Source organism: Nerophis ophidion, linkage group LG25, assembly GCF_033978795.1.
Source record: "Nerophis ophidion isolate RoL-2023_Sa linkage group LG25, RoL_Noph_v1.0, whole genome shotgun sequence".
NCBI lineage: Eukaryota > Metazoa > Chordata > Actinopteri > Syngnathiformes > Syngnathidae > Nerophis > Nerophis ophidion.
The window spans coordinates 24,481,368-24,498,129 of record NC_084635.1 but is presented as its reverse complement, the minus strand read 5'-3'; the positions used below and the strand labels follow the sequence as shown (position 1 = coordinate 24,498,129).

The 16,762-nt window shown below is 40.6% G+C and overlaps 1 protein-coding gene across 5 annotated transcripts in view; it reads left to right on the top strand.

The window, feature by feature from the left end:
• The window catches only part of tp53bp1 (tumor protein p53 binding protein, 1), a 92,202-nt gene that overhangs the window by 53,154 nt on the left and 22,286 nt on the right, over nt 1–16,762 (top strand). For all 5 annotated transcript variants that reach the window (XM_061887178.1, XM_061887179.1, XM_061887181.1 and 2 more), the window contains 4 exons: nt 7,943–8,035; nt 11,361–11,595; nt 12,097–12,237; nt 16,255–16,475. In XM_061887178.1, coding sequence (XP_061743162.1) covers nt 7,943–8,035; nt 11,361–11,595; nt 12,097–12,237; nt 16,255–16,475 — 690 coding nt within the window. The remainder of the gene's footprint in view (nt 1–7,942; nt 8,036–11,360; nt 11,596–12,096; nt 12,238–16,254; nt 16,476–16,762) is intronic.

Sequence of the window (16,762 nt, the reverse complement as noted above, 5' to 3'; positions counted from 1 at the left end):
TTCTGAAAATTCTGCCCTTAATGCGGACACACGGGCAGGCACAAAATATCTGTGACAAAACTATAGGCCTAAACCGGAAGAACGAACTTACCCTAACAAAGATAATCACAAGAAAAATTAGACCTCTATATTAAAATATTTTTTGTATCGCACTTTGTTTTCTCTGATTCAACTCCTCAGATACAACATGTACCTTACCAAAAAACAGTTCAAATCATTTTTAAGTTTGTTCCTAAATGATCATTCAACAAAACTTATTATTGTCTACTATATTCTTATTTTATATAAGCTATATTATTTGAGTTTGAAAAAAACTCTCCGCGACTCCAAAAGGGACAAGCGGTAGAAAATGGATGGATGGATGGATGGATCCACAGTTTGGGTCATTGCTTGCCATTTGCCAAACCACTAATGAGAATAACTGATGTAATCAAGGAATAAGACGGAATTTACAAAATAGCAAACTAATGAAAGAACTTGGAGAGGTAAAGAGTTGTTGACAGCAAGACATGCTTGCTTCTTCGTCGCATGCTCAGACTTGCTAACTTTTCCAAGGTTCTGCTGTTGCGTGCATAAAAATACTGTAACCTTTGCCCAAAAGTTAAAATGATGACAAATGATGCAATCTCATCCATGGCCGTAGAATTTGACAAATACAGAGGTCAAAAATTTGGTGGTCCAAGAGGAGATTTTAAAGGCTGAAATCATGTGTATCCTAGCACTATATACTGTAAATAATATTACCTTGAGCAATGCCCTCAACTTTCAAAATAATAAAAGTTTTCATTGTGGTAGGACTATCATGTCTTGTGTCATAGAGGTTGTTGCGATCTCAGGGCATTCAATCAGTCACAACTGGACTGTTTGGTTTGTCTTAGAAGATGTTTCGCTGCTCATCCGAATAGGTTTCATCAGTTCGTGCTCAGACTTAGATTGGTCAACTATAATCCTAATCTAAGATCAATCAAGACCAATCTAATTTATATCCTAGTGCTGACCATACTTCTTAATTTTGGTTTGCAACTACAGCTGCCAGTGTATCCACACCTACTCCTTCGCCGCTAGCCTATCGCCGCAGGGCTTAATATGAAATTCAACTACTACAGCATTAACGACTTGCGCGTGATTTGGTTTAAAGTGGAGAGAACTTATGCAGCATTGCCCATACTCTCTTGTCCAAGCCCATCTTGGTCCAATGGCAAGTCAAAGTCAAGACGACTGTGGATGAACCGAGATGCAGAAGCTAATGTAAGCTAAACTGTGTCAAATCCCTGTGGGGCTTCACTCCAATATTTTTGTCGGTGTTGTTTCCCCTAGCCTTACACTATCCCTCATACTCACAAGGCAGTGAGGCCATTTGACCCATGACTGGGAGTTTGTTGGTGGGGACCAGGGCATATCCACATGCCGATGGGCCTGCATACAACACCTCTGGGGGCAGACTACCTCCTGATAGATTAGCCCAAAGCCACAAAGTGCTCAATATCCATCTGTCGCCACAGGGAGGCTCTACCAAGGGCTTGATGCTGGAGAGGCTGTGTCCTGGCAAGGACAGACTTACATACTCTGTTATCCCTTGCACATTTTCTGCTAACCAGCAGTGAAAGCTGGAAGTGGAAAGCGACAAGCCCACAACACCCCCCGCAGACTAGAGATGCGTGGTTTGCGGTCTCATCCGCGGAGTCTGCGGATAAACCGCGGGTCGGGCGGGTTACATGACAAAAAAATTGATTTTAATTAGATTCGGGCGGGTGGCGGTTGAACCATCCGGAAATATTTGATATACATGGTCTGGGATCGGTATCCTTTGCCATTCAAAGAGCCATTCAAGACCCGTGTCACAAAGCGAAGAAGACAATAGGAGACGCTAATATTCTCTAGAATGACTACCGGCAGTCACCCAGATAATCAGTATTAGGGCGTGCTATGAAGTCATTGACTTTGTCGCCCTCTACAGCATGTACGATCTGCTTGTCACTCCAGCAACATGTTGTGTGCGGCTGCCGCATCAACACGCACAAGACTTCAAGGCATACTGGGTGACACAGAGTACACTAATGGTTGTGATATAAACAATTTTAACACTCTTAGTAATATACGCCACCCTGTGAAGCCACACCAAACAAGATTGGCAAACACATTTCAGGAGGACATCTTCCCAGTAACACAACGTAAACGCAACACAACAAATACCCAGAATCCTTTGTATCCACGACACACCCAGACTATTTTATACACCCCGCTAGCAGCAAACTTCTTAATTTTCTTCTTCTGAGCTCCACTTACAGCTACAGTATGTGAGGGCGGAAGAGGCACAATGGTGATTGGACGTTGGGTAGACTGACTATTAGCAACCGCGAACAGGCACGCGAGCACACACAAACGTACACAAACGCACACACACACAATGCTATTTTATACACCCCTGATAGCGGGGTGTATAAAATAGTCAGGATGTGTCGTGGATACAAAAGATTCTGGGTATTTGTTGTGTTGCGTTTACGTTGCGTTACTGGGAGGATGTCCTCCCGAAATGTGTTTGTCAATCTTGTTTGGTGTGGCTTCACAGCGTGGCGCATATTACTAAGAGTGTTAAAATTGTTTATATCACAACCATTTGTGTACTCTGTGTCACCCCAGTATGCCTTGCAGTCGTGTGCGTGTTGATGCGGCAGCCGCACACAACATGTTGCTGGAGTGACAAGCAGATCGTACATGCTGTAGAGGGCGACAAAGTCAATGACTTCATAGCACGCCCTAATACTGATTATCTGGGTGACTGCTGGTAGTCATTCTAGAGAATATTAGCGTCTCCTATTGTCTTCTTCGCTTTGTGACACGGGTCTTAAATGGCTCTTTGAAAGGCAAAGGATACCGATCCCAGAACCATGTATATCAAATATTTCCGGATGGTTCAACCGCCACCCGCCCGAATCTAATTAAAATCTATTTTTTCGTCATGTAACCCTCCCGACCCGCGGTTTATCCGCAGACTCCGCGGATGAGACCGCAAACCACACATCTCTAGTCTGCGGGGGTGTTGTGGGCTTGTCGCTTTCCATTTCCAGCTTTCACTGCTGGTTAGCAGAAAATGTGCAAGGGATAACAGAGTATGTAAGTCTGTCCTTGCCAGGACACAGCCTCTCCAGCATCAAACCCTTGGTAGAGCCTCCCTGTGGCGACAGATGGATATTGAGCACTTTGTGGCTTTGGGCTAATCTATCAGGAGGTAGTCTGCCCCCAGAGGTGTTGTATGCAGGCTCATCGGCATGTGGATATGCCCTGGTTCCCACCAACAAACTCCCAGTCATGGGTCAAATGGCCTCACTGCCTTGTGAGTATGAGGGATAGTGTAAGGCTAGGGGAAACAACACCGACAAAAATATTGGAGTGAAGCCCCACAGGGATTTGACACAGTTTAGCTTACATTAGCTTCTGTATCTCCGTTCATCCCCAGTCGTCTTGACTTTGACTTGCCATTGGACCAAGATGGGCTTGGACAAGAGAGTATGGGCAATGCTGCATAAGTTCTCTCCACTTAAAACCAAATCACGCGGAAGTCGTTAATGCTGTAGTAGTTGAATTTCATATTAAGCCCTGTGGCGATAGGCTAGCGGCGAAGGAGTAGGTGTGGATACACTGGCAGCTGTAGTTGCAGACCTACACACAGGCTTCCTACTGATCGAAACAGCAGTGGGATTTGGCAGCCCCCTTAGTGATTTAGCAACCCCTTTTCAGGAGTGCACGGCCCATTTCTGTAGTCTGAGGAAGGAGCTAGAAAAGGTGCCCTTAACATTGCCTGCTTCACCTGTTACCGCAGTTGGCAGAATTCGCTTATCATAGGAACATGGAATTAGGGCTGGGCGATATTGCCTTTTTTTAATACCGCGATATTTTTAGGCCATATCGCGATATACAATATATATTACGATATTTTGCCTTAGCCTTCAATGAACACTTGATGCATGTAATCACAGCAGTATGATGATTCTATGTGTCTACATTAAACATTCTTCTTCATACTGCACTAATATATGCTAGTTTTAAACTTGCATGCAGAGAAGGAAATCACAACTAAGTCAATTTACCAAAACTGTATTTATTAAAGTTATTAGCAGGTGACTTTTCAAATGATGCTACATATTAGCAGTAATACTACTTTTGTCGAATATGTCTATTCGATATATTCCCGCTTGAAGCCGAACCACCGCCAGACGATGGACCCCGTGCCGTTTTTCTTGGGAATTAGTTCTCCCTTCATTTGTTACGAGTTCCGCGCCTTCTTTCTCCGCAACAACCCGCTAGCATCACAGCTAACGTTAGCCACGTTGCGACCTCTCCGCTGGGCGAGGGCGTGTACGTATGACGTATCAGTAGGTGATTTATAAATGTGCGCCTGCTTGTCTGTGAGGAGACACAGGAAAGAGTAAAGTGTAATGCCCGCAGCTGCGTGAGAACGTCTACACGAATATTACGATATAGTCATTTTCTATATTGCACAGAGACAAACCCGCGATATATATCGCACATCGATATATTGCCCATATTGTATATTCTAACATGATGGAATGTTAGAACACTCCAAGACAACCAAAAGGCAAATCAACCTGGCAGACCTGCTGCACTACTTACGCTCGAATTTAGCCGGTACAACATTGACATTGCTGCACTCTCTGAGACACGTCTAGCAGTGGAGGGGCAGCTTACAGACAACCCTGGCGGTTACACGTTTTTCTGGAGTGGTAAAAGCGCTGCAGAGAAACCTGAATCTGATATAGGGCTGGGCGATATATCGATATAGTCGATATATCGCGGGTTTGTCTCTGTGCGATATAAAAAAAATGACTATAACGTGATATTCTAATATACAAACCCCGTTTCCATATGAGGTGGGACATTGTGTTAGATGTAAATATAAACAGAATACAATGATTTGCAAATCCTTTTCAACCCATATTCAGTTGAATGCACTACAAAGACAAGATATTTGATGTTCAAACTCATAAACTTAATTTTTTTTGCAATAATAATTAACTTAGAATTTCATGGCTGCAACACGTGCCAAAGTAGTTGGGAAAGGGCATGTTCACAACTGTGTTACATCACATTTTGTTTTAACAACACTCAATAAACGTTTGGGAACTGAGGAAACTATTTGTTGAAACTTTGAAAGTGGAATTCTTTCCCATTCTTGTTTTATGTAGAGCTTCAGTCGTTCAACAGTCCGGGGTCTTGTTGTCTTATTTTACGCTTCATATTGCGCCACACATTTTCGATGTGCACTCTTTTACTACAAAGCCACGCTGTTGTAACATGTGGCTTGGCATTGTCTTGCTGAAATAAGCAGGGGCTTCCATGATAATGTTGCTTGGATGACAACATATGTCGCTCCAAAACCTGTATGGACCATTTAGCATTAATGGTGCCTTCACAGATGTGTAAGTTACCCATGCCTTGGGCACTAATATACCCCCATACCATCACAGATGCTGGCTTTTGAACTTTGCGCCTTAAACAATCCGGATGGTTGTTTTCCTCTTTGTTCCGGAGGACACCACGTCCACAGTTTCCAAATATAATTTGAAATGTGGACTAGTCAGACCACAGAACACTTTTCCACTTTGCATCAGTCCATCTTAGATGAGCTCGGGCCCAGCGAAGCCGGCGGCGTACCTTGGTGATGGTGATAAATGGTTTTGGCTTTGCATAGTAGAGTTTTAACTTGCACTTACAGATGTAGCGACCAACTGTAGTTACTGACAGTGGTTTTCTGAAGTGTTCCTGAGCCCATGTGGTGATATCCTTCACACACCGATGTCGGTTTCTGATGCAACACCGCCTGAGAGATCAAAAGTCCGTAATATCATCGCTTACGTGCAGTGATTTCTCCAGATTCTCTGAACCTTGTGATGATTTTACAGAGCGTAGATGGTAAAATCCCTAAATTCCTTGCAATAGCTCGTTGAGAAATGTTGTTCTAAAACTGTTCGACAGTTTGCTTACAAATTGGTGACCCTCGCCCCATCCTTCTTTGTGAATTACTTAGCATATCATGGAAGCTGCTTTTATACCCAATCATGGCACCCACTTGTTCCCAATTAGCCTGCACACCGGTGGGATGTTCCGAATAAGTGTTTGATGAGGATTCCTCAACTTAATTAGTATTTATTGCCACTTTTCCCAGATTCTTTGTCACGTGTTGCTGGCATCAAATTCTAAAGTTAATGATTATTTGCACAAAAGAAAAATGTTTATCAATTTGAACATCAAATATGTTGTCTTAGTAGCATATTCAACTGAATATGGGTTGAAAAGGATTTGCAAATTATTGTATTCCGTTTATATTTACATCCAACACAATTTCCCAACTCATATGGAAACGGGGTTTGTACATTTGCAGTCAGTCATATCTTCTTTTTTCAACTTACTAAAACAAAGGACACAACTCCTGTGTCATCAGTGGTAGTTCGAGCCATGGTCTCAGCATGTACACAAAGCAGTTCTTTCCAATAGTACAGGGATAGGGAACCTGTGGCTTTTTTGATGACTGCATCTGGCTCTCAGATAAATCTTAGCTGACATTGCTTAACATGATAAGTAATGAATAATTCCGCTCCGCTGGTAATCGCAAGGCTGAAGCTTTGAGGTGACAGAGCATTCGCCGCTGCTGCTCCCAAGCTCTGGAACGACTTACCTCTGAGTGTTAGACAAGCCTCCTCTCTTCCTGTTTTTAAATCTCTCTTAAAAACATCCTCTTATTCCATGGCTTTTAACTCTGAGTCCTGCAATGGGGCCCCTTCATACACCTGCTGTGAACCTTTTTTTATGTTTTATTTATTTTTTATTTATTTATTTTTTATCATGTTCTGTTTGTGTTGTGTTTGCTCGGTTCTCGTATTACCTTTTAACCTACCCATTGTACAGTACAGCACTTTGGCTACCCCTGTGGTAAATTTCAAATGTGCTGTATAAATAAAGTTGATCTGATTTGATTTGATTCAAAATAACTTTCAAAATAAAAAAAAACATTGTCATACATTTTAATCCATCCATCTCTTTTCTACCGCACCTGTTCAAGAAGTCGCATTAATGGTAAGAAGTATTTTATTTATCATCGGTGAGCTTCCGAATAACAATTTTATTAAAAAGAATAACAGAATGATTATGTGAAGATCTGTCACTTCATTTCTGTTTGCGCTTCTTTGTTTTGTATTTACTTCTTATCAGTGTTCTTAATTTGTTTCCATTTCCTGCTTGTCCCGCTGAGTGCTGTTTTTTCCCCTCACCTGCTGTTGATTGGCAGCCGGTCCACACCGGCTGCCAATCAGCATGTTTCTATTTATGCTTGTCTCGCGCGCTCCTCAGGGCTCGAAGATTGACTATTGTTTAGAACTGTACATGCAAGACTGCCTCATTCACCCCTATTGATGATATTAAAAGCTTCTTACCTGCTCTTGGCTCTCCTGGTTCCTGCATCTTAGGGTCGCTACTACTGCTGCCATGCGAGTTTGTGACATATAAATGTTGGTCTTACTTAAAAATGCAGACTTTAGTTGTATTCAGTGTAAAAAAAATATTATATGGCTCTCACGGAAATGCATTTTGAAATATTTGGCTTAAATGGCTCTCTCAGCCAAAAAGGTTCCCGACCCCTGTCCTACATTATAATCAAGCGTAATATTACGCACAAATATATATTTTGATTTAACTCTCGTATTGAATATCATTAGATAGTGCTTTTGTGCCTAATTTTGTGGCTAAATTGGCTACTGCACACATTGAAAGGCATTGAAGTTGTTACTGTTAGTACTGCTGTATTTCTTTTTCAATCAAAACCTTACTTGGTGTGATCAATTTAATGTGTAACTTGTAAGTATGTCAAGCTAAAAGAATGGCTGGTTTAATGTAATTGTTAAACAAGAGATCTGTTTTGTCCCAACAGTCCATCCGTGTTCAGTCGTGTCAGGCAGGTGCACCGACAGCAGGAGGCAGAGGATGACAGCCATCTTCCTGGAGGCAACGGCACACTTGTGAGGTAAGCGTCTATGAGTTTCTCACAGTATGTGTTACCTTACCAGAAGAATTGTGATTTTTGGGGAAACCACAGAGACAAACTCACATCCTAATTTCCTTTTGGAATGTTTCCACAATAAATACACTGCTCAAAAAAAGTAAAGGAACACTTTAAAAATACATCAGATTTGAATGGTGAAAAAAAAAGTTCTATCCATACTGATATGGACAGTTTAATGTCTCAGGAACAAAACGATGCCACATCTTTTTATGGAAATAAAAGTTTTCAGCCTCAGTATATAGACACCCCAAAAATCTAAGTGAAAAATGATGTGGCAGGCTCATCCATTTTGCCTATATTCAATTTCTGCAACTCAAAATTATTTTCAATATCTTGTGTGGCCCCTATGTGCTTTTATGCATGCTTGACAACGTTGCGACATGCCCCTAATGAGACGACGAATGGTGTCTTGTGGGATGTCCTCCCAGAATTGTTTAAGGGCATCAGTGAGCTCCTGTAAAGTTTGAGGAGCAACCTGGCGGCGTCTGATGGACCGAAGCATTATGTCCCAGAGGTGTTCTATCCGGTTTAGGTCAGGTGATCCTGAGGGCCATTCAATTGTGTAAATTCCTTCATCCTCCAGATACTGTCTGCATACTCTTGCCACATGAGGCCAGGCATTGTCGTGGACCAGGAGGAACCCAGGACCTACTGCACCAGCGTAGGGTCTGACCATGGGTGCAAGGATTTCATCCCGATACCTAATGGCAGTCAGACTGCCGTCCTCTAGCCCAGTGGTTCTCAACCTTTTTTCAGTGATGTACCCCCTGGGAACATTTTTGTAATTCAAGTACCCCCTAATCAGAGCAAAGCATTTTTGGTTGAAAAAAAGAGATAAAGAAGTAAAATACAGCACTATGTCATCAGTTTCTGATTTATTAAATTGTATAAAAGTGCAAAATATTGCTCATTTGTAATGTTTTTTCTTGAACTATTTGGAAAAAAAGATATAAATATAACTAAAAACTTGTTGAAAAATAAACAAGTGATTCAATTATAAATAAAGATTTCTACACATAAGTAATCATCAACTTAAAGTGCCCTTTTTGGGGATTGTAATAGAGATCCATCTGGATTCATGAACTTAATTCTAAACATTTCTTCACAAAAAATAAATCTTTAACATCAATATTTATGGAACATGTCCACAAAAAATCTAGCTCTCAACACTGAATATTGCATTGTTGCATTTCTTTTCATAGTTTATGAACTTACATTCATATTTTGTTGAAGTATTATTCAATAAATATGTTTATAAAGGATGTTTGAATTGTTGCTATTTTTAGAATATTTTAAAACAAATCTCACGTACCCCTTGGCATACCTTCAAGTACTGCCAGGGGTACACGTACCCCCATTTGAGAACCACTGCTCTAGCCTGTAGAGGTCTGTTCGTCCCTTCATGGAAATGCCTCCCCAGACCATCACTGACCCACCACCAAACGGGTCATGCTGAATGATGATGCAGGCAGCATAGCGCTCTCCTTGGCTTCTCCAGACCCTTTCACGTCTATCACAGGTGCTCAGGGTAAACCTGCTCTCATCTATGAAAAGTACAGGGCGCCAATGGCTGACTTGCCAATTCTGGTGTTCTATGGCAAATGCCAATCGAGCTCCACGGTTCTGAGCAGTGAGTACAGGGCACAGTACAGGACTTTGTGCCCTCAGGCCACCCTCGTTCATTCAAAGCTAAAGCAAAATATGGAGATATATATATCGTGTATCGGGACATGGCCTAAAAATATCGAGATATTAAAAAAAGGCCATATCGCCCAGCCCTAATAACATCGCTACTTGTACTAATTCCAAAGTATCTATTTCATCAAGAGGAGGACATACGAGCAATATATGCTGAAACATTTCTAAATACAGCATGCAATTAATGTTGTGGTTTTGAACCTCGCCGATCTCATCCCAGGCAGCGGGATAGGAGTTATTACAAATACCTCCTATAATGTTAGCGCCATTACATGTTTAATTTAAATGAATGCCTCATTAAGATGAGCATGACAAGAAATATTCTGACTGCTTTAAAAGCAGACAATAAGCTCCAGTTCACGTCTGCTGCTATCTTTCACTGCAGCAGGGAAGAGTACCACTTTGCCAGGAATGACAAACTAAGTTTATGGTCAAAAGCTTACAAACAATTGCCCCGTAGACGCTGCTTTTTTTCCGTAGGTGTAAGTTCAATTGTAAAATAATCTGAAAAGTTGCATGTTTTTCCTACAACATTTTCACTCATGCAGCTGAGATAGGCTCCAGCACCCCCCCATTACCCCAAACGGGCCAAGCGGTAGAAAAATGGATTGTTGGATTATACAGGTGGAAAAGTTCCTTTATGTTTGCAATTCCACTTCAAATGTGACACTAATAAGTTATATACACTCATTACATGCAAAGTGAGATATGTCAAGCCTTTAGTTATTGTAATTTTGATGATCATTGCTTACATTTTTTGAATACCATACATTTTCTGAGATTTTAAATTCCATGTTTTCATCAAAATTATATCAAAAGAAGGCTTGACATATGTTGTGTTGCATGTTATGAGCCTATGTCATTATATTAGTTTCACCTTGTAAATCAAAACAAACCTTTGCACTGTATAGTGCATGGTATATTTTCTTGGCAGATGACAAAGAGTCTTAAAAGTTTTAAAATGTTACGTAATGTTACATTCTTATGTAATTTCCACATGTTTTCTTTTGTTAAGTTCTACAGAATGATTTCTTTATTTTTACAATAGTTTATGTGCCTTTTAAGACCCCACTGGTGGCTTTGTATGGTCCTGTTAGCTCTAAATTAAATAAAATTGAGGCAAATAAGAATTTATAAGAGAAACGATAAAGAACCAAATTGTTACGCATTATCGGTCAATAACTATTGACCACCGATAATATCATGCATCCCTATTATTTTTAGCATCGCTTGCATATATGTGCTTGAAACATTTTGAAGAAAATTAAAGTTTTTTCGTTTACTTTTGTCTATTCATGAAAAAATCAGTCTGTTTATGTTGTAATAAGTTGTATATTGTGAACTGTATGTCGATGTGAATCAGCCATTTCTAGGGATGCTGATTTGACTCAAACAGGCTTTACAGTATCTATCAAATAGCATGGACATTTCTCTTGCACATCCTATTTCTGGTCACCCATTAATCTATTAAATCTAAGTCAGAATGTTTTTTTTGCCAAAAAGGAGTGATATGTGAACTGGCTCAAAAGCTGCTTGCCATTACCTTTTAATTTCTTAGGTTCTCTAATGTTTTTCCTTACCTCTTTAGAGGGGAGTTGTTTGCCTCACCCCAGAGAAGCTCTCAGACTTCAATGCAAGGATGCACCAGACTCTCTAAAAGCCACTCAGAGGCTTCACAACAGGAAGTGATGGCTGCACCACTGGAAGTTGCAATAGAAGCACAAGGCCAGGAGCAGAATGGAACAGAACTGTCTACCCCAAACCAGAAGGACGTCTCCAAGCAGTCTTTAGACAACACCATTGCTGCCAGCCCATCCAGCAAGGTTGTTAAATCATTGTACACATTGAAGCCTTTGGTTTAAATTCTGGTATTAAAATGTATCATGTTGAGTTATTTCAATGACTCGTGGTTGTTTAAAGCATTAATTCAGTTATTAACATATGTATCATAACATTTATAAATATCATACCTTCTTCTATACCACTTATCCTTATTAGGGTCACTGGGCTAAGCTGGAGTCTATCCCAGCTGATTTTGAGCAAAAGGCGGAAACACCCTAGACTGGTTGCCAGCCAATTGCAGGGCATACCATAATACTCACAATCATACTTATGGACAATTTAGAGTCTTCAATTAACTTGACATGCATATTTCTTCAAAGTACCCGGCGAATGCCAACACCTCTTAAGTTAGGATCCTACTATGCAAGCTCCACAGAGATGTCCAAACTTAGAATTAAAACCAGATCTAACATTTATAATTAAAGCGGCAAATGCATTGTCACAACTAGAAGTTAACAGTGTCCTCTTTCCGCTCATCCCAGAAGCCTCCCTTGAAAAGAACTGCTGGCCCCTCCCATCGCAGGCATGTGCGCACCATCCAGGAAGTACGAACCACCATCACACGGATCATTACCGATGTCTATTATGAGGATGGCAAAGAGGTGGACCGCAAAGTTACAGAGGTAATCAAAAACATTTTATTTCTTTGAACATAATGCCTCATTTTTCTTAGATACAAAAATTTTACCTTCAGGCCATTTCAGTAGTTTTGACTGATCACTTTTCAAAAGAAGTCCCTGAGCTACTTTGACTGAAACGCGCCAAAACAAATATGCAATTTCATTGAAATTATACCAGTCTTCCATTCCCGTTCCATTTCGTTTATTTTGGATGCTGATTATCCTGTTCTGGATCACAAGCAAACCCAGTTGACTTGAAGTGAGAACTGGGGTAGACCCAGGCTGATCACCGGTCAATCATGTGACTGACACATGCCAGATTCCCACTGCACAGTACAAACTCTGCCCTAATTGCCTTAAGTGTTGTTTTTTCCACGTTGCAAACAGAAAAAAAAAACAAGCCACATTGACTGCATCACTCAGAAGTAGATATGCTAAAAAAAATTTGGGAGCAATGCTTGAAAGAAAAATTATTGCTGCAGCCAAATGGAGATAGTGATGTGTAATTCTGTGGGCTCTATAGTTAAAGCACATCAACGGGCTAATCAACATTAGCATGCGTGTTTAGTTTGGTCATATATATAGGATCAATTCAAAGGCCTACTGAAATTAGATTTTCTTATTTAAACGGGGATAGCAGGTCCATTCTATGTGTCATACTTAATCATTTCGCGATATTGCCATATTTTTGCTGAAAGGATTTAGTTGAGAACATTGACGATAAAGTTCGCAACTTTGGGTCGCTAATAAAAAAAGCCTTGCCTTTACCGGAAGTAGCAGACGATGACGTCACCGGTGTGAGGGCTCCTCACATCCTCACATTGTTTATAGTGTGAGCCTCCAGCAGCAAGAGCTATTCGGACTGAGAAAGTGACAATTTCCCCATTAATTTGAGCGAGGATGAAAGATTCGTGGATGAGGAAATTTAAAGTGAAGGACTAGAAAAAAAAAAAAAAAAAGTAAAAAAAAAAAAAGGCGATGGCATTGGGAGCGATTCAGATGTTTTTAGACACATTTACTAGGATAATTCTGGGAAATCCCTTATCTTTCTATTGTGTTGCTAGTGTTTTAGTGAGTTAAAATAGTACCTGATAGTCGGAGGGGTGTGTCCACGGGTGGGTTGACGCCAGTCTGAGAGAAGTCACGAAGTTGCAGCAGGACAGAAGCTCCGCTGATCACCGGTAAGAGGCGACTTTTTACCACAATTTTCTCACCGAAACCTGCCGGTTGACAAGTGGTTGGGAACCATGTTCGCTTGACTGCTCTGATCAATAGTAAAGCTTCACCTCCGGGAATTTTAAAAAGGAAACACCGTGTGTTTGTGTGGCTAAAGGCTAAAGCTTCCCACCTCCATCTTTCTACTTTAACTTCTCCATTATTATTTGAACAAATTGCAAAAGATTCAGCAACACAGATGTCCAAAATACTGTGTAATTGCGCGATGAAAAGAGATGACTTAGCCGCAAGTGGTGCTGGGCTAATATGTCCCCTCCAACCAATAACGTCACAAACACGCGTCATCTTACATCATTCCGCAACATTTTCAACAGGAAACTCCGCTGGTCATTTAAAATTGTAATTTAGTAAACTAAACTGGCCGTGCTGGCATGTGTTGCAGTGTTAAGATTTCATCATTGATTTATAAACTATCAGACTGCGTGGTCAGTAGTAGTGGGTTTCAGGAGGCCTTCAAGTTCTCCGTCCTCCCCTCCTTTCTTCTACTTGACCATCCCCCTTGGCTGTAGAATCTTGTGCGATGACGAAGTATGCAAGTCTTGCCGTCATCAACCCTCATCGTTTTCTAGCAGTGACGTAAGGCAGATGCGACAAACATTTGTTTACTTTCAAGATTCCGCTGTACGTGATGTTTGGCTTTGCTTGTGCTCTTCTTATTTGCTTTCGCTTGTCTTTATTTAGACGAAGACCGTTTAAAAAACGTTTTCATATAAAATATGAATGGCTTATTCCTTGCTACAAGCTGGAACTCAAGGCTGATGTTGTCTCCTTTGCATTTTTTTAGAGAACAGCAAATACACAGTACCATTCATATACTAGAGCAGTGGTCCCCAACCACCCGGTACCGGGCCGCAGCTCGATTGGTACCGGGCCGCAGAAGAATTTTTTAATAATTTTCAATTTTTTATCTTTTTAATTTTTATTTTATTCTATTAAATCAACATAAAAAACACAAAATACACTTACAATTAGTGCACCAACCCAAAAAAACCTCCCTTTTTCATGACAAAAAAAAATTAAAAATCCCCCCTTCCCAGGCCGCGGGACTAATTATCAAGTGTTGGGTACCACTGTACTAGAGCACATGGATTGATGGTTCCAATTAAGAGCTACTATTTGTGGGGCTTGTGGGCTTGCATGAGGTGATATAATGGAACAAGTCAAGTTAGTGTAATTGTCCATTATGCATGACTCAAAAGTGAGTAAATAGATGAAAATCAAAACAAATATGTTTCGAACTACCAGTTAACGTGGTGAACGTAATCATTTTGTATGCATGCAGATTGATTGATTGATCTTTAAATCCATATTCATGAGCTAGTAGCATTGACCATTTATGGATGACTGTAGGAGACTCTGGTGGAACGCCTCTGCACACAAGTCACTGCAGGTGTGATTTATAATTTTATAGATCGGAATATTTTATTTTGTATGTAGATTCTGAAGTTTGTGCATAGGGCTGGCCGATATGGTCTCTTATTAATGTCAATATTTTTAAGCCATGTCACGATACACGATATATATCTCTATATTTTGCCTTAGACTTGAATTAACACCTGATGCATATAATCACAGCAGTATGATGATTATTTGTGTCTACATTAAAACATTCTTGTTCATACTGCATTAATAAATGCTCATTTTAAACTGTCATGTAGAGAGGGAAACCACAAAAAGTCAATTTACCAAAACTGGATTTATTAAACGGTGGCACAAACATTCATGTAATTTAAAAACAGAACGTGCAACATTGTCAGACATTTTAAAACAAGCTATTAGTGTACTTTTGTGCATGATGTCACTAATATGACATATCAAAACAACACTTAAAGTGCACTTTTTGTACAGAACGCAACTGCAATAGTTTAAAACATAAAAAGTGCACTTTTGTGCATGATGTCACACAAGATATTTCAATAACTGTCAAATAAAAATGAACTGCATAGTATTAAATCAAATGGTTTGTGTTCTTCGCTTTGGGTTAGGTTCCTGTGGACGTTATCTCCTTTTGTTGTTGACTATTTTTTTCATACGGTGTTGATGTGAAAATGATTGCCTCGGCATTTTGTTGGTATGGCACTGGACGGAGATGTTGACATGCAGTTTCAAGCACTCTTCATTCTCTAGCAGGTGACTTTTCAAATGATGCTACAAATTAGCAGTAGGTGCTACTTTTGTATCAACGCTTTTCCCGCATACTTGTTCGACATCTTCCCGCTTGAAGCCAAACCATCGCCAGACGATGGACTCCATGCTGTTTTTCTAAGGAACAGCTAATGTTACCCATGCTGCTACCTCTTTGCTCAGCGAGGGCGTATGATGTTGCACGTGTGAAAGTACGTGACGTATGTAAGAAGGTGCGCTTTTATTACGTCTCTGTGAGAAGGACAGACAAGAAAGACTGAAAAAAGCATGTAGTGGTAATGCCCGCAGCTAAGAGCAACTGAGTGAGAACGTAAACTTGAGTATCGCGATAGTCATTTTCTATATCCCACAGAGACAAACCCGCGATATATCGAGTATATCGATGCATCGCCCAGCCCTTTTTGTGCATTTGCAGTGATTTACAATGGAATCAAATCACAGTCTTATAAAAGTGCATATGTGTAAAGAAGCAAAGTTATGACGCAATCTATTTTAACAACAAGCTATGAAAAACCTTTGTCGGATTAAATGGTTGTGGTGTGTTTTTTGTGTAAAATCGTTTGTACTAACAAAAAAAACTGTAGTTTAAAAAATGTATTTCGTGCTTGGCAGCTGTAATGAGCGTGTCATTGTTCTTAGGAGAGCGAGGACCCAGTGGTGGACTGTCAGGTGTTGGACAGTGACGTTTCCCAATGTCACACTGGCAGCAGCTCCTTAACCTCTGGTGATCTTGGAGATATCAGCTCCCTATCATCCAAGGCCTCCAGCCTGCAACACAGTTCTGGAGGAGCTAGCAGCACCACAGGCCTTCTTAGGCCAGAGTTTGTCATGCCCCCCAGCCGAGGCCCCAAATCCATCAGGTACTTCTCTGTCGCCGCTGTGCACACCATCATTGTCTTGTACAGTAGAACCCGTTTATGTCGACCAACACACTAAGCCCTAAAATATGCTCGCTCAAGTCGAGGTTGACATACGTGGTTGACAAAAAAATACTACAAAAAGTCTGCCTGTTTATGGTACCGTGCATTTTATTGTCACTTTCATCATTATCGCTTAAAAGACGAGGCGGATGTTGACAGGGGAAACAGGAAAGGCAGTATAATTTATTTTTCTTCAAAGCTCTGGCATATGATCAGAGATCCTTTAT